Here is a 26,129-nt window from a genome sequence, read left to right as displayed (position 1 = left end):
ACCAGCAAAGATAGAGAGGTCAGCTGAAGTCTGATGGTACCATTTTTAAATGTTTTTATTTATAAAGAGGCACAAAAGTAAAGTTAATACAAACATTCAGATAATATACGTTGTCAATACTCAATCTAAAGCACGGGTATAGTAATAATCAACAATTCGAAGTAGCTCTATCGTTTGTCTAGGGGTAAAACTATTGTCCGATGGAAATATAAAAAGTCTCGCCAGTTCATGAAGGCTTTTGGCCGTTTGAGGGACCGCTGGGTGTTCACGGGTTGGAGAGAGAAAATAAACTTGCCAGCCTGTTGGACTCAAATCGTGGAATCGGGAACATGAGTTCCCCGTTGTCAGTTCGGAATCCTTTTCGGGGTTATTAGCCACTCGATTCCCTAGCTAGGGGATCCAAATCACACGTGGCTCCCGAGCAGCTTCCCGTTCTTACGGGAGCAATGAGCGATGGTGTCTCCGTCTGGTGCGTCGCTGGAGTACCGCCTCCTGCAGTCTCCGTTTTATCATGGCTGGCAGATTTGTAAATGTCAATCAAGGTAGGGTGATACAATCCCCACCCCCACATTGCCCGAGGGTGTCCATGTCCCTGATAGCTGGCACGTACTATAGAGTTGCAATTCACACAGGTGCCTCTAGATAGATAGATAGATAGATACTTTATTCATCCCCATGGGGAAATTCAACTTTTTTCCAATGTCCCATACACTTGTTGTAGCAAAACTAATTACATACAATACTTAACTCAGTAAAGAATATGATATGCATCTAAATCACTATCTCAAAAAGCATTAATAATAGCTTTTAAAAAGTTCTTAAGTCCTGGCGGTAGAATTGTAAAGCCTAATGGCATTGGGGAGTATTGACCTCTTCATCCTGTCTGAGGAGCATTGCATCGATAGTAACCTGTCGCTGAAACTGCTTCTCTGTCTCTGGATGGTGCTATGTAGAGGATGTTCAGAGTTATCCATAATTGACCGTAGCCTACTCAGCGCCCTTCGCTCAGCTACCGATGTTAAACTCTCCAGTACTTTGCCCACGACAGAGCCCGCCTTCCTTACCAGCTTATTAAGACGTGAGGCGTCCCTCTTCTTAATGCTTCCTCCCCAACACGCCACCACAAAGAAGAGGGCGCTCTCCACAACTGACCTATAGAACATCTTCAGCATCTCACTACAGACATTGAATGACGCCAACCTTCTTAGGAAGTACAGTCGACTCTGTGCCTTCCTGCACAAGGCATCTGTGTTGGCAGTCCAGTCTAGCTTCTCGTCTAACTGTACTCCCAGATACTTGTAGGTCTTAACCTGCTCCACACATTCTCCATTAATGATCACTGGCTCCATATGAGGCCTAGATCTCCTAAAGTCCACCACCATCTCCTTGGTCTTGGTGATATTGAGACGCAGGTAGTTTGAGTTGCACCATATCACAAACCATATCTAAGAACAATGATCAAATCCGTTGCATTGTCTCTCATTTCCTGGGTCCAAGACCCGAATTAATAGCGATCTTGCGATTCTCTGGAAGGAGGGGGCTGGTCCCGCACCCTTCGGCCTCTCAGAGCTTTGGTACATTCATAACAAATGAAACTGCAAAACTGTTGATAACATTGTAATGAGAATGGAACTTTTCAGTAGGTTAGCTGCTGAAACCTCTGCAGTTATTGTTTTTGTAGTTACTTGCACCCAAGTATTAAATAGGGAGTTCTTTTACGTCAACAACATGATAGATTTCTGAGTCAGGCTGGTTTGGAAATGGCAGGAATTTGTAAACCTGCCATGGTTGATCTTAGAGCAGTAGAAGTCAAGGGTTTTGAAATTAATGCTGTAAATGTGTTGGGGCTGATCATGTAGTCTGCTGTGTACTGAATGAACAGAGAACATAGAATAGTACATCACAGTACACGTCCTCCACCGACAGTGTTGTGCCAACCTTTTAACCTATTCTAAGATCAATCTAACTATTCCCTCCCATCAGACTTCCATTTTTCTTTCATTCATGTGTCTATCAACAAGTCTCCTAAATGTCCCTAATATATCTGCCCCTACCACCACCCCTAGCAGCGTGTTCCACACACTTATAACTCTCTGTGTAAAATACTTACCTCTGACATACCCGACTATACCTTCCTCTAATCATTTTTAAATTAGATAGATAGATAGATACTTTATTCATCCCCATGGGGAAATTCAACTTTTTTTCCAATGTCCCATACACTTGTTGTAGCAAAACTAATTACATACAATACTTAACTCAGTAAAAAATATGATATATATCTAAATCACTATCTCAAAAAGCATTAATAATAGCTTTTAAAAAGTTCTTAAGTCCTGGCGGTTGAATTGTAAAGCCTAATGGCATTGGGGAGTATTGACCTCCCCATAAATTATGCCCGTTTGTATTAGCTATTTCCACTCATGTAAAAGTCTCTGGCTGTCCACTCTATCTATGCCTCTTAGCATCTCATAAACCTCTGTCAAGTCACATCTCATCCTCCTAAACTTCTAAGAGAAAAGCCCTAGCTCGCTGAACCAATCCTTATAAGACATGATCTCTAATCCAGGCCATGTCCTGTTAAATCTCCTCTATACCCTCTATAAAACTTTCACATCCTTCCTATAATGAGACACAATATTCCAAGTGCGATCTAACCAGAGTTTTAAAGACCTGCAATATTACCTCATGGCTCTTGAACTCAATTTCAGCAACGGCCTTCTGAAGTTCCCAGTTGAAGCCATTTTAATTTCCACTCCCTGTTACCACACTAACCTGTCTGTAATTGGCCTCTTCGTCTGCAGGAGGTCAAATGCAAACTAGAGGAGCAGCACCTCATATTCCACCTGGGTATTCTACAACCTGATGGCTGGAGCAATGAACTGTCTACGTTCAGTAACCCGGTCCCCATCTGTTCCTTTTTCTCTCCTTTTGATCTGTTCAGTCCAGGAGAAGAGTCAAGGCCTGAAACAATGACTGCCCATTTCCCAACACTCCAGCAATGGGTTTTGTTTCTGACTACAGTATTTTCAGTCTTTGGTGTTCCCGTATATCAGTGTACTTGCATGTTCTGAAATTCTTCAGTTTATTCATTTAAAAAATTGTCAACATATTCAGCATCAGAACATTGCGAAACATCTACTACAGTCTTGACTTTGCCAGAGAAAATCATGAATTGATTTAGACACTACAGTAACTAACAGCAGAGCAGCAATGACAGAGGCCTGTCATCAGGTCACGTTTCGTTTGTATGCACATTGTTTTTGGTTGTTTTTCTTTATGTTTGTATATTGAATACTGGTCAAAATCTGATAATAGTGTAAGCATAAAATTCCAAGTTAAAAAAAATACTTTTCAAATCTGGACAGGATTCATGGTTTTTTTTTACTTGATTAAGCCGTAATGTAATTCATCCATTTGGAATAGAGTAATCAATACAATTAAGTTTGTTAACTTTCACCCTATAATATGGAAGGTTTAATGAATTTCACTGAATTAAAACACTCTTGTCTGTATTTTGTAGATAAATGGCATTGAGATCCAAAACAGAGAAGAAGCTGTAGCTTTGCTTACCAGTGAGGAAAGCAAGAACATTTCACTGCTTTTGGCAAGACCTGAGCTGCAGGTAAAATCACCTGTTTATCACCTGATACATTGGTCATCTTTTAATTTGCTTAGAAACGTTGAATTTCCCTGTGCAGACCATCTACTTCCCTGTATGTGGTTTTAATACATTTAGCATTAAAGTAGTTGTATTGAAGAATTTCAAACATTTCAGAAAGTAACATTGTTTCAAAGGTACATTTAGTGTCAGAGAAATATACAGTCGGCCCTCCTTATCCGCAGGGGATTGGTTCCGAGACCCCCCCCCCTCCCCCCCGTGGATACCAAAAGTCCCTTATTTAACCTGAATCAATGTGTTGGTCTTTAGGACCCAGCGGAACCCCGGACTTTATTTAACATGTTCCAAGCGGTGAGCTTTAGGACCCGGCGTAGCTCTGAATCCGTGGTGTTTCTATTCACAAAAATAATCACGATCACGATTGAAAATAAGGTGGAAGTAATAAAGCAATCGGAAAGAGGTGAAACGCCATCGGTCATTGGAAAAGTGTTAGGCTACAGTCGGTCAACGATGGGAACAATTTTAATGGAGCTGTCAAAGGCCCTGCCCCGATGAAAGTTACGATTATTACTAAGCAACGCAGTGGTTTAATTATTGGGTTTTGGGTTTTTGATCCTCCACATCAAGCCGGCACGGAGAGCGCACTCGACAGCGATCTGTCACTAGATCGAACTCGGGAACTTCCCGAACCCAGCACTGAAGCATACGTTCTTAAGTGTTTTATATACATAGAAAGGTAAAATATATACTATATACGAATGCAAACGTTTGACTAACTGACGCTAAATAATACCGGATGTACCTGTTCCGACTTAGTAAGAGAACTAACGATTTTTTTCTATCCCGATCCACGATAACCCACGCACATCCTCCCATATACTTTAAATTATCTCTAGATTACTTATAACAGCTAATACAATGTAAATGCTATGTAAAATAGTTGTTATACTGCATTGTTTAGGGAATAATGACAAGGAAAAAAGTCTGTACATGCTCGAACAACAAGTGCTGGAAGAGCACTTCCAGGTTTTCGCGATTCGCGGTTGATTGAATTCACGGATAAGGAGGGCCAACTGTATACAATATACATCCTGAAATGCTTTTTCTTCGCAACCATCTGCAAGAACAGAGGAGTGCCCCAAAGAATGAACAACAGTTAAACATTGGAACCCCAAAGTCCCCCCACAGCACCACCCTCCCACACATAAGCAGCAGCAAGCAACAATCCCCCTTCCCCACCCGGCAAAAAAAGCATCGGCCCCCGCCACCAAGCACTCAAGTGTGAGCAAAACAACAGTAAAGACACAGACTTGCAGTTACCCCAAAGACTTTGTGTTTCAGCCAGTATTCGACATACCACAGGCTCTCACATTGGAAAACTGTTGATGATAACATTGTAAAGAGAATTAAGTAGTTAATTAGGTTAGCTTCTGAAACCTCTACAGTTGCTACTTGCATAGAATTATTAAATAGGGAGTTATTTTATATAGACTAATAAATTTCTGAGTCAAACTGGTTTGGAAATTACAAGATTCTGTGCACTGGTGCTTACCTATAAATTCCTAAATCTGAGCTGGATTATGTTGCACAAGGATATCAACTTGATATGTTTGTGCAATTGATGTTATAAGAACAGTTGAGACTGAGAAAGCAATTATGCTGGTGCAAAAGGCCAACTTGAGGTCAAAGAGTATACTGTCCTTCATCGTAAAGGGGTTGGAACACAGGAATAAGAAACCTTTTTCAGAAATTAACAGGGGTTTGGAGGCATCATGTGCTTATCTGCTGTACATGTATCTAAGGAAGATCATATATGGGTTGGAAATATTGCAACATTGGTTAAATAAATTAACTTCTAGGATGCAGCTGTTTTCATGCATACGTAAATTAACTTTGCCCACTGATCCCATTCAGGTGTTCCAGATTTTAAGCAGATAGGCAGTAAGTATTGAGTGCAAATGGTCACAGGTAAAGGTCTGGGACTCATGACTGACAGCAGAAGAAATATATCTATCCAAGAATATCTGGAATTCTATGCTAAAGAAGGTATGGGCCCTTAGTGAATTAATGTATTTGCCACCAAATAGAGTGCAAGAACTGAAGAAATAAATATTTTATCCACAGGAAAAGGAAGGCCTCTTGCAATGTTTTTAGTATGGACAGTGGAGAGTAAAGTGATGGCAGAATTAGTCTGATGTTGTAGACATGATAAGCCCAAATAACCAACCCTGTACTAGAAAGATCTGATATTTTTTATTACTTCCATATGTTTGACTCACAAATTGAGTAAAGGCAGATTTTCCATTCAACAAAGACATAAATGATGACTTGACAGCTAGAAAATTTCATTTTGTTCAAAGATAAGACTATTATAATAATGAATTTGTGTTTATTCTAAAAGATGCAGAGTTCTTTGCTCAGCTATTGTGTTGCATATGGCACAACATGTATTCAATAATTCAAAAACTGACTCATCTGATTGGGCTGATTGTTTCTCAGTCTTTACAGATGATTATAGCAATATAGTATCTGTTCCAAATTGTACCATTTGTCTTATGGTAGTACCACCAGGACATGAAAGAAAAATCAAAATATTGAATTAGAGAAGTTTTATAACTTTCATATGTTACTGCTAATATTGAGGTTTCTATGAGTATATTTTTCTTTGGGATGGGGAATGAAAGAAATTAGGTATGTACTTAGATGTAAACACTTGTAGAAACAGTATGTAACTGAACATTTGTTTGTTATGGATGGGAGTTGTGAGGTGTTTAGTGTGTGAAATGTATTGTCTGTAAGGACAGGCAAATCTTGAATTAAAGTGAACAGCATTTGTAGATTAAAACAAAGATGTGAAGAGCTGGCATTAAGGGGAAAATTCCAGGAATTGATAAAAGAATAAATTTGAGAGAAATTTAATTATTTATAGTATTAGTTTTATAGAACTAAAAAGATACCACATCACAACCAGTTAAACAAAATAGGGATGCAGGATCCGGTGACATGTGGTAACTACATGATGTGGGAGCTGGTGGACCTCAGTGCCATTCCTGTTGACCACAAGTGTTGGCTGCACTAAGAACTCAGGCTCAAAGCTGATGACCTGAAATCTGAGCTTCAAACATGGCAATTGCACACGTTAGATTAAGTATGTCAAATTCGGTCTGTGACCAGAGCCAGGAGTGTGTCTCTGTGAGATAGGGAGGGGGATCCAATGGGTAGTGCTGGAGGAGCCTCAGCGCTGGAGCTTTGCCCAAAAAGACTGTTGCTCCCCATGGGAATGAGGAAGGATGAGCAACTGAACCATGAGAGGAAAGAAATTCAGTCACAATTGCAGATAATTCAGTAGAATAGACACAATTTTCTCCATAGGATCGAGAGGCTTGAAGGCTGTTCTGTCTGCCTGATGCCCGGGTTTGGAATATTTCATCTGACCTACAGAGGAATTTGGAGTGGGAGGGGAAAGATCTAGTTGTTGTGGTCCACATGAGTACCAACAACTTAGGAAGAACAATGAAAGAGGTTCAACTGAGCAGCTAGGGACTAAATTAAAATGCAGAACCTAAAAGAGAGTAATCTCTGATTTGTTACATGAGCCATGTACAAATTGGCACAGGGGTAATAGAATCAGAGAGATAAATGTATGTCTCAAAAATAGGTGTGGGAGAAGTGGATTTGAATTTGTGGGATATTGGTACCAGTACTGGGGAAGGGGAGATCTACTGCAATGGGATGGGCTCCACTTGAGACCAGGGTCATGGCAAACCACATAACTAGGGCTATGGAAAGGCCTTTAAACTATATAGGAGGAAAGTTGTGGTGAGTTACACAGATGCGAAAAGTTGAGGATAAGTTAAAAGGGAAAGAGAGTGCAAGAGAATTATGAAAGGCTCCAGAATAAATAAAAAATAAAATGTTTAGAAAGGGTTAAGAATGTAACTTAAGGTATAAGGAGGAATTTAAGGTGGAGGGTTATATGGGAGGCAGGGTTTAAGGGTAGGCACAACATTGTGGGCTGAATGGCCTGTACTGTGCAGTATTGTTCTTTGTAACACGGAGACAAAGTTGATAAGAACAGGACTGAAGATGTTATATTTGAATGCAAGCAGTATACAGAATGGGGTAGAAGATCTTGTAGCACAGTTACATATTGGCAGATATGATATTGTGGCATCACTGAGTTGTGGCTGAAAGAAAATCACAGTAGAGAGTTTAACATCCAAGGATACACGTTGTTTCAAAAGGACAGGCAGGTGGACAGAAGGGGTAGGGTGGCTTCTCTGAGATAAAAAATAATGAAATCAAATCCTTAGAAAGGAGTGACATACAATTGGAAGATGTAGTATCTTTGTGGGAAGAGTTAAAACATTGTAGGGGAGTTATATATATCTATATATATATATAGGCCTCTAAACAGTAGCCAAGATATGGGGTACAAGTTACAATGGGAGATAGAAAAGTCATGTCCAAAGGGCAAAATTACAGTAGTCATGGGGGAATTCAATATGCAGGTAGATTTGGAAAATCAGGTTGGCACTAGATCCTAAGAGAGAGAATTCGTAGAATGCTTTTAAGGGCAGTTTATGGTTGAGCCTACTTGGGAAAAGGCAATTCTGGAATGAGTGTTTTGCAGTGGACTAGATTTGATTAGGGAACTTAAAGTAAAAGAACCCTTAAGAGACAGTGATCAAAATATGATAGAATTCACAGTGCAGTTTGAGAGGGAGAAGTTAAGATCAGATGAATTATTATTACAGGAAAGAGAACTGCAGATGCATGAGAGAGGAACTAGTAAAAGTTTATTGGAAGGGGACCCTAGTAGTATTGACAGCAGATCAGCAATGTTTAGAGCTTCTGGGAGCAAAGATAAATTCATCCCAAAGAAGTATTCTGAAGGGAAGATGAGGCATTTGTGCTAACAAGAGAAGTCAAAGACAGCATGAAAGCAGAAGAGAGGGTATGTAATATAGGGAAAAAATTACCTGGAAGCTTTTAGAAATCAAAATCAAGCAACTAAAAAGCAATGCAAGAGAGAAGACAAAATATGAAGGGAATCTAGCCAATAATATAAAAGAGGATACCAAAACATAAACACGAGAAATCCTACAGATGCTGGAAATCCAAAGCAACACACAGAAAATTCAGGGGGAACTCAGCAGGTGAGGCAGCATCTATGGAAATGAACAAACAGTCAATGTTTCGTGCCAAGACCCTTCTTCAGGACTGGAAAGGAAGGAGGAAGATAAAAAAGAAGGGGAGCGGGGAAGGAAGATAGCTAGGAGATGATAGGTGAAGCCAGGTAGATTGGAACGATAAAGGGCTGGAGAAGAAAGAATCTGATAGGAGAGGAGAGTGGACCATGGGAGAAAGGGAATGAGGAGGGGAAGCCAGGGGAAGTGACAGCCAGGTGAGAATAGGTAAGGCCCAGAGTGGAGAATAGAAGAAGAGGGGAGGGAGAGGTAATTTTTTTTTTACCAGAAGGAGAAATCGATATTCATGCCATCAGACTGGAGGCTACCCAGACAGAATATAAGGTGGTGCTCCTCCAACCTGAAAGTGGCCTCATCATGGCACATGAGGAGGCCATGGACCGACATGTTGGAATGGGAATCGAAATTAAAATGTTTGGCCACCAGGAAGTTCTGCTTTTGGCAGATGTTGCGGAGGAACTTGATGAAGCCGTCCCCCAACTTCCAATGGGTCTCACCAATGTAGATGAATCCGGATTGGGAATACTGGACATAATAGATGACCCAGCAGATTCGCAGCTGAGGTGTTGACTCATCTGAAAGGACTGTTTGCAGCCCTGAATGGAAGTGAGGGAGAAGGTGAATGAGCAGGTGTAGCACTTCAACCACTTGTAGGGATAAGTCCTGGGAGGTAGATTAGTGGGGAGGGACAAATGGATAATGGAATCATGATGGGAGCAGAGAGTCTGGGGGAGGTAAAGATATGTTTGGTGGTAGGAGTTTGGAGATGGCAGAAGTTGCAGAGAATGATGAGTTGGATGCGGGGGGGGGCTCATGGGGTGGTAGGTAAGGACAAGAGGAAGTCTATCATTGTTAAGGCAAAGGGAAGATGGGGTGAGCACAGATGTTGGGGAATTGGAGGAGATGCAGGTGAGGGCAGCATCTCTGATGTCCTGGAAAGGAAGGCCGCAACCTGGGAACAGATGCGGTGGAGACGAAGGCACTGTGAAAAGGGAGACAGGGTGGGAAGAGCTATGGTCAAAATAATCATGGGAATTGGTAGGTTTATAAAAGATATTGATCAACAGTTTGTCTCCAGAGATGGAGACAGAGAAATCCAGAAAGGGGGGAGGAAGGGGTCAGAAATGGACCAAGTAAATTTAAGGGTGGAATGGAAGTTGGAAGCAAAGTTGATTAAATTAAAGCAGCACCAATGCAGTCATCAGTGTAGCAGAGGAAGAGTTGGGGAGCATTACCATGGAAGGCTTGGAACATGGAATGTTCTACGTAGCCAATGAAAAGGCAAGCATAGCTAGGGCACATGTAGGTGCCCATGGTTATCCTTCAAGTCTGGAGAAAGTGGGAGGAGATAACGGAAAAAGTTGTTGAGTGTGAGGACCAGTTCTGCCAGACAGAGGAATGTGGTGGTGGAGAGGAGCTGGTCAGTTCTTTTATTGAGAAAGAAATGGAGAACTTTAAGACTTTCTTCAACATGTACAAAAGCTGGATGAACTCAGCAGGTCGGGCAGCATCTGTTGAAATGAGCAGTCAACGTTTCTGGCCGAGACGCTTCATCAGGACTGTCTTGTCCTGATGAAGGGTCTCGGCCAGAAACGTTGACTGCTCATTTAAGCAGATGCTGCCCGACCTGCTGAGTTCATCCAGCTTTTGTACATGTTGATTTGACCACAGCAACAGCAGTGTACTTTGTGTTTAAGGCTTTCTTGATGGGGGATAAAAATGAATAGGGACCAGATATCCATAATGAAAATGAGGCAGTTAGTGTACCTTTTCCAGATAAATAGAGTAAAAGGCAAAATTGGATATCAGACCACGGAAAATAACACTGGGGAGGTAATAATGGTGGACAAAAATTGACAGATGTACTTAATAACTATTCTGTGTCAGATAGGGGACAGAAGTAAGTATGGTCACCATGACTAAGGAGAAGGTGCTTGGGAAGTTGAAAAGGCTGAAGATAGAAGGTTCTGAAGAAGGTGCTCAACCTGAAACGTCAACTGTTTTTAATCATTTCCACAGATGCTGCCTGACCTGCTGAGTTCCTCCAGCATTTTGTGTGTGTTGCTTTGGATTTCTAGCATCTATAGAATTTCTCATGTTTATAAAGGTGGTTAAGTCACCGGGGCCAGATGGACTACACCCTAGGGTTCTGAAAAAGGCATCTAAGAGATTGTGGAGGCATTAATAGTGAGCTTTCAAGAATCACTAAATTTTGGAATGCTGCTGGAAGACTGGAAAATTGCAAATGTCACTCCAGTCTTTTGGGAGGGAGGCAAAAGACAGAAAATTGTAAGCCAGTTAGCCTGACTTCAATGGTTGGGAAGATGTTGGAGTCCATTATTGAAGATGTGATTCCAGGGTATTTAGAGGCACATGATAAATTAAACCAAAGTCAGCATGGTTTCTTGCCTGATAATCTTGTCTGACAAAATTTCTGGAACTCTTTGAGGAAATAAGAGGCAAAATAGACAAAAGAGAGTCAGTGGATGTTGTTTACTTGGATTTTCAGAAGGCCTTTGACAAAGTGCCACACATGAAACTGCTTAACAAGATAAAGCCCATGGTATTACAGGAAAGGTACTGGCATGGATGGATGGAGGAGGCAAATAGTGGGAATAAAGGGGGAATTTTCTGGTTGGCTGCTGGTGGTTAGTGGTGCTCCGAAGGATCAGTGGTGAAACCACTTCCTTTCACATTATACGTTAATGATCTAGGTAATGGAATTAGTGGCTCTATGGATGATATAAAGCAGTGGTCCCCAACCACTGGGACGCAGACCGGTACCGGGCCGCGAGGAAACGATATGATTTGGCGGTATGAAGTGATATGAGTCAGCTGCACTGATATAAAGATAGGTGTAGAGGCAGGTAGTGTTGAGGAAACAGGGAGTATGGAGAAGGAATAAGACAGATTGAGAGTATGGGCAAAGAAATGGCAAATGGAAATCCATGTAGGGAAGTGAATGGCAATGAAGTTTGGTAGAAGGAATAAAAGTGAAGACTATTTCCTAAATGGAGAGCAGATTCAGAAATCAAAGGTGCAAAGGGACTTGGAAGTCCTCATTCCCTAAATATTAACTTTCAGGTTGAGTGGGTGGTAAGGAGGCAAATGCAATATTAGCTAGCATAAATTTTGAAAGGAATTGAATATAAAACAAGAATGTAATGCTGATGCTTTATAAAGCATTGGTCAGATCACTCTTTGAGCATTATGAGCAGATATGGGCATCTTATCTTAGAAAGGGTGTGCTGGCACTGGATAAATTCTAAAGGAAGTCCACAAGAATGATCACAGGAATTAAAGGATTAGCATACAGGGATCGTTTGATGGCTCTGGGCCTGCTCTCACTGGAGTTTAGAATAATGAGGGGAGATCTCATTGAAACCTCTCAAGTACTGAAAGGCCTAGATAGAGTGCATCTGGAGAATATGTTTTCGTTAGTGGAGGAGTCGAGGACCAGAGGGCACAGCCTCAGAATACAATGATATCTCTTTAGAACAAAGATAAGGGGGAATTTCTTCAGTCAGAGATTGTTAAATCTGTGTAATTCATTGCCACAGATGGCCATGGAGGCCAAGTCATTGGGTATATTTAAAGTGGAGGTTGATAGGAATTCTAAGCTTACAAAGAGCAGACTGGAGAATGGGGTTGCCAGAGATATTAAATCACCCATAGTGGAACAGACTCAATGAGCCAAATGATTAGTTCTTCTCCAATGTCTTATGGAATTTTAGTATAAAGGAGTGGATTATTTGAAAATTTGTAGAATAGTACATAAATGAAATAATTATTCAGAAACTAGGGAAAATTTGTTGGACAACACTTGTTGACCTGATTTATTTCTCTAGTCAGCTCTAAGCCAGACAGCACAACCTTATATTGTGAATTCAAATGTCTGTATCCTGAGTTATGATGTTTTCAATGGTTCATTTTAATATTAGAGAACGCATGCAGTGTACTACCTGAAATTCTTACCCTTCGCAGACGTCCATGAAACAAAAAACTCCAATGAATGATGGAAACATCAGGACCCAAAGCTACGCCTCTACCCACTTGCACCGAACGCCCCCTACCCCACCACACAAGCAATAGCAAAAGCCCCCAAAGAGACTTTGATCTAGAGTCTATCTACCCCACCACACAAGCAATGGCAAAAGCCCCCAAAGAGACTTTGATCTAGAGTCTATCTACCCCACCACACAAGCAATGGCAAAAGCCCCTAAAGAGACTTTGATCTAGGGTCTATCAGAAACTGCAGTCCATAACCCAACATTTCGGTATCTCAGACAGGCTCTCTCTCACTAGCAAGTTGAGAGAGATTTCACTCCTGGGAAACCAGCAGCTCGCTGTTCCAGTGTTATAGTTATAAATAAATTGCAGGATGTATCATAAAATGACACATACATGTCAAAAATATTTACAATTTGTGTTGATATGTTCATGAAATTCAGTTGGATGAAGGCTGGATAGATGATGATCGGAATGACTTGCTGGATGATTTGCACATGGACATGTTAGAGGAGCAACACAATCAGGCAATGCAGTTCACAGCTAAAATTCTTCAAGAGGTAAGAGAGTCTTAGAGAAGATCCGCTGCTCAGTCTTAAATTCGAAACAATCTTTTTATGACATCTGGGGACCTTTACTAAATTACTTTTCCAATTTATAAAGTTTAACAGTGCACAGACTTTTATGTATATTTCTATCTTCTTAAGCAAATATGGTTTTTTTTCTAATTATCCATTATCATCCATCAGCTTTTTTCTTTGGTAGTTGGTAGCGGGTTGACTTTTTTTTATATAAAAAATTTCTTTTATGATGTATGACCTATCTTTAAATTTTTGATTACAGAGTGGTATACCTTTATGTGATATGCTATAACATTCTGATCAATTTTATTACAATATATGAATGTACACAATTTATGTTGAGATGTATCTATGTGTTGCACTCTGTAAATCTTGTTTTTTCTTCTGAATAAAAATACTGTAAAAAAAAAAAAAAGAGGTAAGAGAGTCACTGGCACCCACACTCACAAATTCAGCCTCTGGGGGGAAAAGTGTCTTTTAATCAGATTTTTTTTTAACATTCCACTTAACATTCTTATTTCAAAGGTTCCATTCAGGGTACCTGATGTCCGTTTGTAGGCATATTGATGCCCATATCATATTATCATTTATGCCTTGCTCAAAACTGATCAGAGTACTTACTTTTCAAGCTTGTTGTAACCTTGTCTTCTATTCTTTAGCAGAAAAAGCACGATGATGATGAGGGAACAACAGATACAGCCACCATTTTCTCTAACCAACATGAGAAAGATAGTGGTGTTGGACGTACTGACGAGAGCACACGAAATGATGAGAGCTCCGAGCAAGAGAACCTTGGGGATGAGCACAATAACCCTGATCCATTGAGACTCATGTACAGCCATGACACTCTCGGAAGCAGTGACACGCAGTTTCAGCAGGAATCATTCATTTCTGGGGACTATGCAGATGCAGATTTTCTTGGAATTCCATCTGATGAGTGTGAAAGGTTCCGTGATCTGCTCGAGCTTAAGTGCCAGATGCAAAATGACAGTCAGTATGGTCTTTACTTCCATGGCAATGCTGTTGGCATCAAGAAGAATGACCACGAAACGGTTGATCAAGAACTAGAAATGTTGAACGAAGAATTGCACAATATTGAGCTTGAATGTCTTAACATTGTCCGAGCCCATAAAATGCAACAATTGAAAGAACACTATAGGGAGTCATGGATGTTACAGAACAGTGGTTTTCACAACTACAATACCAGCATTGATAGCCGCAGACATGAGCTCTCCGATATAACAGAGTTGCCAGAAAAATCAGATAAGGATAGCTCTAGTGCATACAATACTGGTGAGAGTTGTCGAAGTACACCATTGACATTAGATTTATCTCCCAATAACTCGTTGCGCAGGACAGTCAAAAATCTGAACAGCCAAAGTGATGAAGGGGTGACGAGCAACACCCTCCCGAGGCCACTGCTGTCCCATTCAGTGGGCCTTGCAAAGCCAAACTCTGCAACTAAGGAACCCGACCATTGCCAGCAGTCAGATGGAAAAGATGAGAAGCAAATTTTGGAGTGCAGCAAAAGCCAGGCTTTCTCCCAGTGCTCAGCCTGCCCAATCTCATACCACCGTTCTCCGTATAGACATGCACACATCCCAGCACATGCTCAGCACTACCAAAGTTACATGCAGTTGATACAACAAAAATCAGCAGTGGAATATGCACAGAGCCAAATGAGCCTTGTCAGCATGTGCAAAGAACCTTCCTATCATGACTCCTCAAGTCAAATAGAACCCAAAATGGAGTGGAAGGTGAAGATCCGAAGTGATGGGACCAGGTATATTACCAAGCGGCCAGTCAGAGACCGGATCCTTAAGGAACGTGCACTGAAAATTAAAGAAGAGCGTTGCGGCATGACAACTGATGATGATGCGATCAGTGAAATGAAAATGGGGCGTTATTGGAGTAAGGAAGAACGAAAGCAGCATTTGGTGCGTGCAAAAGAGCAGAAAAGACGGCGTGAATTCATGATGCAGAGCAGATTGGAATGTTTAAGGGAACAGCAGACCACTCAGGAGAAGAAAGAGGTGAACATCATTGAACTTAGCCACAAAAAGATGATGAAGAAAAGGAGTAAAAAAATCTTTGATAACTGGATGACAATCCAGGAACTTTTAACTCATGGCACTAAGTCACCTGATGGAACAAGGATATACAATTCCCTGTTATCAGTAACAACTGTATAAATGTTTTTTCCATGATGTATATTAAATACTACCATTTGAGGTAGAAAAGATCTTGCCTCGTTGAAAGTGGCATAGCTTGTAAGTGTATAAAATACATCACTCCTCCAGTTGTGACTGGCAGGGCTATCAGTGAATGACAACACTAGTTCACAAACAAAGGTTGATGCAATTGTACAAAGGGCAACAATAAAACAAACAACTTCCAGTCTAATACTGGATGTTTAGTTATTATCTATAAATTTAATAACTCTGGAAATAACATGTGCCAATAGATTTTAGTCTGTTAATATTTTGTTTAAATTTAAGAGACTGACTGTTTTAGATATTAAATCTTACGTACCAAGATCTGCAGTTCTATTTATACAGAAATATATTTTGTTCTTTATACTTTTTCCTGTTTTCTGTGTAACTTGTTCAAGTTTTACAGGACCTTCCCATTGGAAACTGTTTAGGATTTCCTCTAATTAAGTAGATCTGCTGACTTGCAGCTTGCAGTAAATTAGAGATAATTTTTTTGCATGTACATAAATTTCATGTTTATAGAAATGATTATGTAATTGTGAACACACTTTGTAGTTAATGCGTGCTTTGTAGAGCTTAATGTACTGAACAAATACAGCTAAATGAACATTTGGTTAGTTACACACTCCATGTCTTGTACAAGATGAAAATAAATTATTGTTTTTATATTGAGCTTGCAGCGGGCAGTGTATGATTTAAAATAAAATTAATTACACCAATTTTAAACCTGCCTCTTTTACAGCAACCAGACCTGAGATTATATTCATCCATTTCCATACTTTACATATATCTCAGGAGACTCTTATCCAATAACACTATAATAGCTAATTAAGAAACCAATTTTGTTTTCTTTCATTTACATTTAGACTGTAGGAAAATAGGCCATTTTATTCAGTTCTTATTTAGTCTAGCATCAGAGTGAAAGCCATAAGACATAAGAGCAGAATTACACTATTTGGCCCATCAAGTCTGCTCTGCCATTCCATCCTGGCTGATGTATCATCCTTCTCAACCCCACTCTCCTACCTTCTCCCCGTAACCTTTGATGCCCTGATTAACCAAGAACCTTTCAACCTTAAATATACCTACACAGCCACCTGTGGCAATGAATTCTACAATTCACCACTTTTTGGCTAAAGAATTTTTTTCTGCATCTCTGTTCTAAATGGATGTCACTCTATTCTGAGGTTGTGCCCTCTGGTCATAGACTCCCCAGTACAGGAAACACCCTCTCCACATCCACTCTATCTAGGACTTTCAATATTTGATAGGTTTTAATGAGATCCTTCCTTGTTCTTCTAAACTCCAGCAAGTACAGTCCCAGAGCATTCAAACACTCATGTTAACCCTTTTATTCTTGAGATCATTCTCGTGAACCTCCTCTGTACCCTCTCCGATGCTAGGACATCTTTTCTTAGATAAGGGCCACAAAACTGCTCTCAATACTCCAAATGCAGTCTGTCCATGTGTTATAAAGCCACAGCATTACATCCTTGCTTGTGTATTCTAGTCCTGTCAAAATGAATTCTAAGACTGCCTTTGCCTTCCTTACTGCCAATTCAACCTGCAAGTTAACCTTTAAGGAATCCTGTGCAAGTACTCCCAAGTCTCTCTGCACCTCTGATTTTTGAATTCTCACCACTTAGAAAATAGGCCATATCTTTATTACTTTTGCCAAAGTGCATGACCATTGTATTCCATCTGTCACTGTTTTGTCTGTTCCCCCAATGTAAGTCTTTCTGCAGACACTGCTTCCTAAACACTGCCTGCTTCTCCATCTTCATATCGTTCGTAAACTTGGCAACAAGCCATCAATTTATTTTATTTGGAAATAAAGTCATTGTACTTTATTGTCACTGTCAGAAGTGACATCTCATTGGTAATAGAAAATATTCTCTGTTGTGACAATTTCCCCACAGCATAGTTTGGAATACGCCCAGCAGATTCTTCTCAATGATTTCAAGGGACGAGTACATTTGTACTGGAAGAGAATATGTTTTAGTACTTTTAATAAATACAATGATCATCCCAACAGGGCACATTTTAGCTGGATATCTGTGGCTCTGCAGCTGAGTCTTTCCAGATCTTATCCAGACTCATAATTGTGGATATCATTTTATCCCTTCCTGGTGTGAATTGAGACAGGTTCCCATGGGGAAAATGTATTTGCTCAGCACAAAATCCAAACTACTAGTTGTGCACGTTTTATAGCCTTTCTTTAAATGTTCTGTGCTCTTTTCAGTCTGCCATTGCTCAAGTGAAGCAGGGAGATTAATATTACAGTCTTTCTTAAAATGTGACTCCTTACACACAACTTCCACTCAGAAGTATTTTTGAAACCCAAATTAATTCTTGTTTTGATTCATAGCTCACTTAGTGGCAATGTTCTGGAAATTGTTGAAATTGAGTCTCATCTCCCTACAATAGAAATAAATGCACTGGAAGTATGCATTAGATGAGGCAGTATCTGTGCAAAGGAAACACCCTATCGGTATCGATTCATGCATTCTCACCTGCAATACATCCTACTCATCAGTATTAACCAGTAAGGAAATAAATGGGAACTCTCAGCTCACCCTCTCCTCCCAGGATCTATGCCAATCAACACACTTGATAACCTTCCCAATGGTGATAGATAAGTAAGAGCTCTTGGATTCCAGCAAAATATATTTGATTGGATACATTCTGTCTTGGTTCATAACAACTTTACCTTAAATTTTAGAAACGTAGAAAACCTACAACACAATACAGGCCCACAATGCTGTGCCGAACATGTACTTACTTTAGAAATTATCTAGGGTTACCCATAGCCCTCTATTTTTCTAAGCTCCATGTACCTATCCAGGAGTCTCTTAAAAGTCCCTATCATTTCCGCCTCTACTACCGCTGCTGGCAGCACATTCCATGCACTCACCTCTTTCTGCATAAAAAACTTAACCCCTGACAACTCCTCTGCACCTACTTCCAAGCGCATTAAAACTATGCACTCTCGTGTTAGCCAATACAACCCTGGAGAAAAGCCTCTGACTATCCACATGATTAATGCCTCTCATTATCTTGTACACCTCTATCAATTCACCTCTCATCCTCCATCACTCCAAGTAGAAAAGGCCGAGTTCACTCAAACTATTCTCATAAGGCATGCTCCCCAATCCAGGCAACATCCTTGTAAATCTCCTCTGCACCCTTTGTATGGTTTCCACGTCCTTCCTATTGTGAGGGAACCAGAATTGAGCACAGTACTCCAAATGGGGTCTGACCAGACCAACATTACTTCTCAGCTCTTAAACTCAATCCCGCGATTGATGAAGGCCAATGCAACGTATGTCTTCTTAACCACAAAGTCCTATCACTGTCCCGTTGTAACCTGTGACATCCTTCCACACTATCCACAACACACCCAACTTTTGTGTCATCAGCAAATTTACTAACCCAACCCTCCACTTCCTCATCCAGCTCATTTATAAACATCACAAAAAGTAGGGGTCCCAGAACTGATCCCTGAGGCACACCACTGGTCACTGGCCTCCAAGCAGAATATGACCCATCTACAACCACTCTTTGCCTTCTGTGGGCAAGCCAGTTCTGAATCCACAAAGCAATGTCCCCTTGGATCCCATGCCTCCTTACTTTCTTAATAAGCCTTGCATGGGGTACCTTATCAAAAGCCTTGCTGAAATCCATATACACTACATCTACTGCTCTGCCTTCGTCAATGTGTTTAGTCGCATCCTCAAAAAATTCAGTCAGGTTCGTAAGGCACAACCTGCCGTTGACAAAGCCACGCTGACTATTCCTAACCTTATTATGCCTCTCCAAATGTTCATAAGTCCTGCCTCTCAGGGCCTTTTCCATCAACTTACCAACCAATGAAGTAAGACTCACTGGTCTATAATTTCCTGGGCTATCTCTACTCCCTTTCCTGAGTAAGGGAACAACATCAATGCAAGCAATTCCCAGTAATCTGATAGTTTGAATGATCTCTGTCTTAATCTTCAATCACAATTTTGCATAGAGCTTATGAAGTGTCACATGCTCAGCATGGGAGAAAGATATTACCAACATATCTCAGTATCTACAGCATAGATACTATGCAGTGCTGGACTGAAACCAGAATTTCAACCAGATCTCTGATTCCAAAAAAAATTACTTTCTCGTAACTTTTTCTAATTTGTTCGGAAACACCAAAGCCAACTGAAACAGCCCGAATATGGGAAATGAAAGGTTTTGAAATTCCAATAAAAATGGACTCTTACCTCCTGAACCAGCTTGAAAACTCCTGTCCTTTCCATGAATCTTGCTACTACAGGAAAGTGAATGAGAGCACAGGTTTCTGAGCACCTGTGTTATCAGCATCTTACGTGGCAGAGTTTTTCATTACTACTGTGCACTGCTATATGGCCAGATCCTACAACCCTCAGTATGCACGTTCATTTCCATTTCAAGAACAGATCCTGTAACTGAGGCACAAGATGGCAAAACTGACTTGACCAATGGTCATGATTCTTGTCATCAAATACAATAGTAGCTTTGGTGCAAAATGAAGAACGATGGACAAATTTCCACAGAAACAGGTTGGTATTAAACTTTCCTTCCTACGCTGAATACACACCTGCTGGGATGCGAAATTTGTGGAAGAGAAGGATTTGTTTAAGTTCTGCACCGATTACACATAAATCATGTTCCAAATAGCACATAATTTTGTTAATTAATAAACAGAGAACCCATTATGAAACCACACTTTCCAATTTGCATTTTATATTTTAAGATGTTCATCTCCGATTTAAGATTAAATTATGACAAGAATATCATGTATCACACGCTACAATTTTCAAATAGCATGAACATCACCAATAGAGATAAATTATTTTACTATCCCTAATTTGCTTAATTATTCAATGTAATATTTCAAATTATGTCTTAATAATAGTTAAATATTCACTTAAACAGATTCTTGATATTAACTCCAATTACAATGCTACTTCAATAGTTCTACTATATTTGATTAATTTATTCCCACACATCAAGATGTCACAACAGTGAACATTTTCTATTACCTGGGAGTTGTCACTTCTGACAGCAACAATAAAGTACAATAACTTATTTCCAGTTAAAAGAAATTAAATTTACACTTCAAATATGCAGACAATATGATTATTGCCCATTGCTAATAACCGAATATTGTTTTAATTTTACACAGAGGCCATGATCATTTTAAGTTATCATTCAAAGGACTTTCTTAGTTTTATTGCACATTTATGCATTCAGTATTGCATACTTTGTCAATGACCGCTGTGAAAATTTCATACCAGATTACTTCTCTGATTTTTATGGCCATGACTTTTTTCCATCCCGTTAATCAATTAGGTCCATCTGTAAAATGGAGCAGCTCCAGTGTGGGTTAGTTCATGGTGTAGTAGGAGACCATTCTTAAAATCTGGTACAGCCTTTACAGTCCCTTTCAAGAACAAATGGTGTACTGTATGCTGCACATTCTATCTCCATTTGTAACTGAAAATGGCATTGAAGTATATCAACATCACATGGGACTAGTCTCTCTGGGATAAGAGGATGCCTGCTCATGTTTCATGGAAGCCCTTTCCACCAGCTTAAGTGACCCAACCAGCAGAATAGACAGGCATATAGAAACACAGTAGTTGAGTTGCTAGTGCAGGGGTTCCCAGCCTTTTTTATGCCATGGACCCCGACCATTAACCAAGGGTTCCATGGACGCCAAATTGGGAATCCAAGGGTCAATAAAGTGTGAGTGGACAGGTTTGAACAGAGGCTTTAGCACAAAAGTCTTTGTTGAGAAAGGGCAGAGGATAAGGTGAGGTTTCTGTCATGTTTTACTTCCTTTATCATTACATACTAGAGTAGCAAGAATGGATCCTAGGGCAGCTGTGTGCTCCTCTTGTACAAAGTGGGAAGTCAGAGAGCCATCCAGTGTTCCTAAGGACTACACATGCATCTGGCTGCAACTCCTTAGACACTGGAAGTGGATGACCTGTGGATGATTCAGAAGGCTGAGGGGATGATAAACAGGAGCTACAGGGAAGCAGGCACATCTAAGTTGTAACGGATTTCAACGGATTGTAACATTTCAACGGATGTTGCCCGACCTGCTGAGTTCGTCCAGATTTTGTACGTGTTGATTTGACCACAGCATCTGCAGTGTACTTTGTGTTTACATCTAAGTTGTAGGAGCCAGCTAGCTGGGTGATTGTCAAGCAAGGGAAAGGGAAAAGGTAGGCAGTGCTTGTTCCCTTCTATACATGCATAATACCATTTTAACAGACTGTTGGGGTGGGGGAGGGAACAACCTATTGGAAAAGGCCTAATGACCAGCACTCTGGCACTGAGTTTGGTACTATGGCTCAGAAGGGAAGGGTGAGAAGAGGAGAGCTATGGCAGCAGGGGATTTAATAATTAGGGAAACAGACAGGAGATTCTGTGGACACGAAAGAGATTCCCAGATGGTACGTTGCTTCCCAGGTGCCAGACTCAGGTATGTCTCAGATTGGGTTCATGACATTCTTAAGAGAGAGGGTGAGCAACCAGAAGTCATTAGTTAAATTAGTGGGAAGTTAGAGGATTGGAAAGCTTTCAAAAACCAACAGAAGGCAACAAAAAAATCATTAAGGTGGTAAAGATGGTATACAAAAGTAAGCTAGGCAATAATATTAAAGGGGATACCAAAACTTTCTTCAGATACATAAAGTGTAAGAGTGGATATCAAAATGCTGGAAATTGATGCTGGAGAGGTAGTAATGGAGGACAAGGAAATGGTGGATTAACTGAAAAAGTATTTTACTTCAGTCTTCACTGTGGAAGACATCAGCATGTCAGGGGTCATGAAATGTGTGAAGTTACCATAACTAGAGAGAAGGTTCCTAGGAAATGGACAGGACTGAAGGTAGGAAAGTCACCTGGAGCAGATATTGTACACCCGGGCATTCTGAAAGAGGTGGTAGAAGAGATCGTGGTGGCATTAGGAATAATATTTCAAGAATCACCAGATTCTGGAATGGTTCTGGAAGACTGGAAAATTGCAAATGTCACTCCATTCTTCAAGAGACGAGAGAGGCAGAAGGAAGGAAACTAAGCTGGTTAGTCTGACCTCAGTGGTTGGAAAGACATTGGAGTTCATTGTTAAGGATGAGGTCTCAGTGTACATGGAGGCACTGGATAGAATAGGTCGCAGTCAAGGGAAAATCATGCCTGACAAATCTGCTGGAATTGTTTGAAGAAATAACAGGCAGGATAGACAAAGGAGAATCAGTTGATGTTGTGTACTTGAATTTTCAGAAGGCCTTTGACAAGGTGCCACACATGAGACTTCCTATGGTATTACAGGGAAGATCCTTGCATGGATAAAGCAGTGACTGACTGGCAGAATGCAAAGAGTGGGAATAAAGTGAACCTTTTCTGGTTGACTGACAATGACTAGGAGTGTTCTACAGGGTCTGTGCTGGGACCAATTCTTTTTACATTATATATTAATGGTTTGGATGATGGAATTGATGGGTTTGTTTCAAAGTTTGCAGATGATATGAAGATAGGTGGAAGGGCAGGTAGTTTTGAGGAAATAGAGAGGCTACAGAAGGACTTAGACAAATCAGGAGAATGGGCAAAGAAGTAGCAGATGGAAGACAGTGTCAGGAAGTGTATGGTCATGTAATTTGGCAGAAAAAAAATCAAAGGGTTCATTATTTTCTAAATGGAGAGAGAATACAAAATACTGAGGCACAGAGGGACTTTGGAGTGCTTTTGCAGGAATTCATAAAGTTTAATCTGCAGGTTGAGTCTGTGTTGAGGAAGGCAAATGTGATGTTAGCATTATTTTCAAGAGAACTAGAACATAAAAGGAAGGATGTCATGTTGAGAATTTATAAAGCACTGGTGAGGCCTCTCTTCAAACTTTGTGAGCGGTTTTGGGCCCTTTATCTTAGGAAGGATGTATTGAAACTAGAGAGGGCTCAAAAGAGGTTTACAAAAACGATTCCAGGATTGAATGGCTTGTTATATGAAGAGTGTTGGGTGGTTCTGGGGCTGTATTCACTGGAATTCAGAAGAATGAGGGGTGACCTTATTGAAACCTATTGAATAGTGAAAGGGATGTGGAGAGAATGTTTCGTATGGTGGGAGAGTCAAAGACCAGGGGAAGTAGCCTCAGAATAAAGGGGTGTCCTTTTAGATCAGAGATCAGGAGGAATTTCTTTAGCCAGAGAGTGGTGTATTTGTGCAATTTGATGCCACAGGCAGCTGTGGAGGCTAAGCTGGCATGTATATTTAAGACAGAGGTTGATAGATTCTCGATTGGTTAGGATCTCAAAGGGATACAGGGAGAAGGCAGGAGATTGGGTCTGAGAGGAAAAATGGATCGGCCATGCTGAAATGGTGGAGCAGACCTGATGAGCCAAATGGCCTAATTCTGCCCCTATGTCTTATGGTCGTATAAATATTGGTACCAACAATATAGGTAGGAAAGGGAATGAGGTGATGAAGAGCAAATCTAGGAAGCAAGGACGGAAGCTAAGAAGCAGGACCTCACGGGTTTACGAGAGGGTATAATTTGTACAACAGTGCATTCCGTGCACTTTGTACTCTGTGTAAAATCACTACCAGTTTCCCAGCATCTGCATTCTCTCATGTCAGTCTTCAGACTTACTCACAAAAACCATTGCAAAGTTAAGGCATCTCCAATGCCTGGTATTCTACAAGGTTGACAGTCTGGAATAACCAACAATTGTGGTAGACTACACGGAACATCCAAATATTGGGCAAGAATTAGCCCTGCAAATTTGAAACGCCATGGAAAGGATATATTCAGTATTCGCACAACTACCAACCAGCACCATTGTCGAAACAACATATTCCAAAATGGTACACAGGAATTAAGGAAAATATACCAGTTAAACCTGTTCTTTAAATAATCTACTATGAACCAATTTCAATTACTCACTCCTCGAAAATCCAAGTGGAAGAGCAGCTCAGGAAATTGTTAAATTCCATTTTTTCTTCAATGTAAAATTTGATCAAAGTAACTTATAGCATTTGGGCAACTCTGACTATAAAAAGGCAGATAAAAAGTAAGATTGTTAGGCTACTTATTCAGTGTTACCTTAAATCACATAGATGAGAAACAACATTCTTTACTATTTTCTGAGGATGTGCATCCAACATTTTATTTTATTATTATGAAGTTTGATTTGTCACGTACCCAGGTGCAGGCAGACATGGATGGGAACAGTCAGAAGTGCCGTGTTATTAATACTGCAAGAGCTGTGCTCAGCCATAAACCTACATTAATGATTCTTTAGTCAACCACTGACAAAATATTGCGGGGCTTTGATATCTGTGCAGTCTGGATAATATTATCACTATAGATAGTTTCAGCAACAATTTGGAGAAATTATAGAATCACTTCCACCTACACATTGTGAAATTATAGCAGTCAGTTTGCCACAGTGCAAGCTGAAGTAGTGTAATTGTTGTCTGAAGATAAATTCTGAAGAGCTGAACCCGATTAAAGTCAAGGTTAATTCTATCACGAAAGCCAAGGAGGAAGGAAAAGACAGAGTTTTATTACTTTCCAAGAATTATTCACTATTATTTTGGATTGCACATGATTTAGCAATGTTTTTAACATTTTTGACACTTTAAAACTTGTGGGACTGCAGAGGTTATATTGGGATTAGAATTAATCAGCACATCCAGGTCAGTCCAAATTCTATGAAATTTGGTTTCTTTGTAGTTAAGGAAAAAATTCTGCTTACAAATTTACTTGTGAATCATATCCTTCAGTTCATTTTTGCATGGAAAAATGAAACAATCCTCATTTTTAAAAGACTTCACAATTTCATCACATATTTCACATAACAACATACTGAGAAAATCAATCTTTCAAATTTGTGTATAGTTTGATTGAATTATGTAAGCCAGCAGGTTGCAGATAAACAGTTTGCACAAATAATGAAGCGTTGAAAATTAATGTTATGACCTAATGTTATTCTCAAATGAAGGTCTAGAGTGGTTCAGTGACTAAATTACAACTTTAACCACAATGAACCCCAGTCAACTAAATGGAATATCCTAAATACTCCAAAGTTTTCCAAAGAACATGTCACCATGTGCAAAGACTATAATATGAATTAAGCGCAATAGGACCAATCAGATACCTGGATTCACATTATAATATGCTGTTGCAGTTTATGTGGTTGTTTTGCTTAATCATCTCACAGTCACTCAACCCATCCATTTTTCTCTACTTAATATTCATGACAGATTACTGACAACTTTAGCCAAGGCAGTCATTATTTTAAAGAAAAACATAAAGCTCGGAGTTTGAGGAGATTTGATTTGTCACCTGTTATGAATGTACCACAGTTCTGAGGGGCCGAAGGGTGCGGGACCTGCCCCCTCCTTCCGGAGAATCGCAAGAACGCTATTAATTCGGGTCTTGGACCCAGGAAATGAGAGACAATGCAACGGA

At 40.2% G+C, this 26,129-nt stretch overlaps 1 protein-coding gene across 9 annotated transcripts in view; it reads left to right on the top strand.

Annotated features, from left to right (window-relative positions):
• The window catches only part of pdzrn3b (PDZ domain containing RING finger 3b), a 255,121-nt gene extending 238,815 nt beyond the window's left edge, over nt 1-16,306 (top strand). For 7 of the 9 annotated variants that reach the window (XM_073072403.1, XM_073072405.1, XM_073072404.1 and 4 more), the window contains 3 exons: nt 3,524-3,625; nt 13,284-13,400; nt 14,081-16,306. In XM_073072403.1, the coding sequence (XP_072928504.1) occupies nt 3,524-3,625; nt 13,284-13,400; nt 14,081-15,613 (1,752 nt within the window). In that variant the 3' untranslated portion in view covers nt 15,614-16,306. The remainder of the gene's footprint in view (nt 1-3,523; nt 3,626-13,283; nt 13,401-14,080) is intronic. The other 2 variants (XM_073072402.1, XM_073072408.1) reach the window with 1 other exon arrangement.
• Nucleotides 16,307-26,129: the final 9,823 nt, after the last annotated feature.

Source organism: Hemitrygon akajei, chromosome 19 (genome assembly GCF_048418815.1).
Source record: "Hemitrygon akajei chromosome 19, sHemAka1.3, whole genome shotgun sequence".
NCBI classification, from domain to species: Eukaryota; Metazoa; Chordata; class Chondrichthyes; order Myliobatiformes; family Dasyatidae; genus Hemitrygon; species Hemitrygon akajei.
Note: the sequence above shows the minus strand (reverse complement) of the source record. Positions and strands in the feature narration are given on the sequence as shown.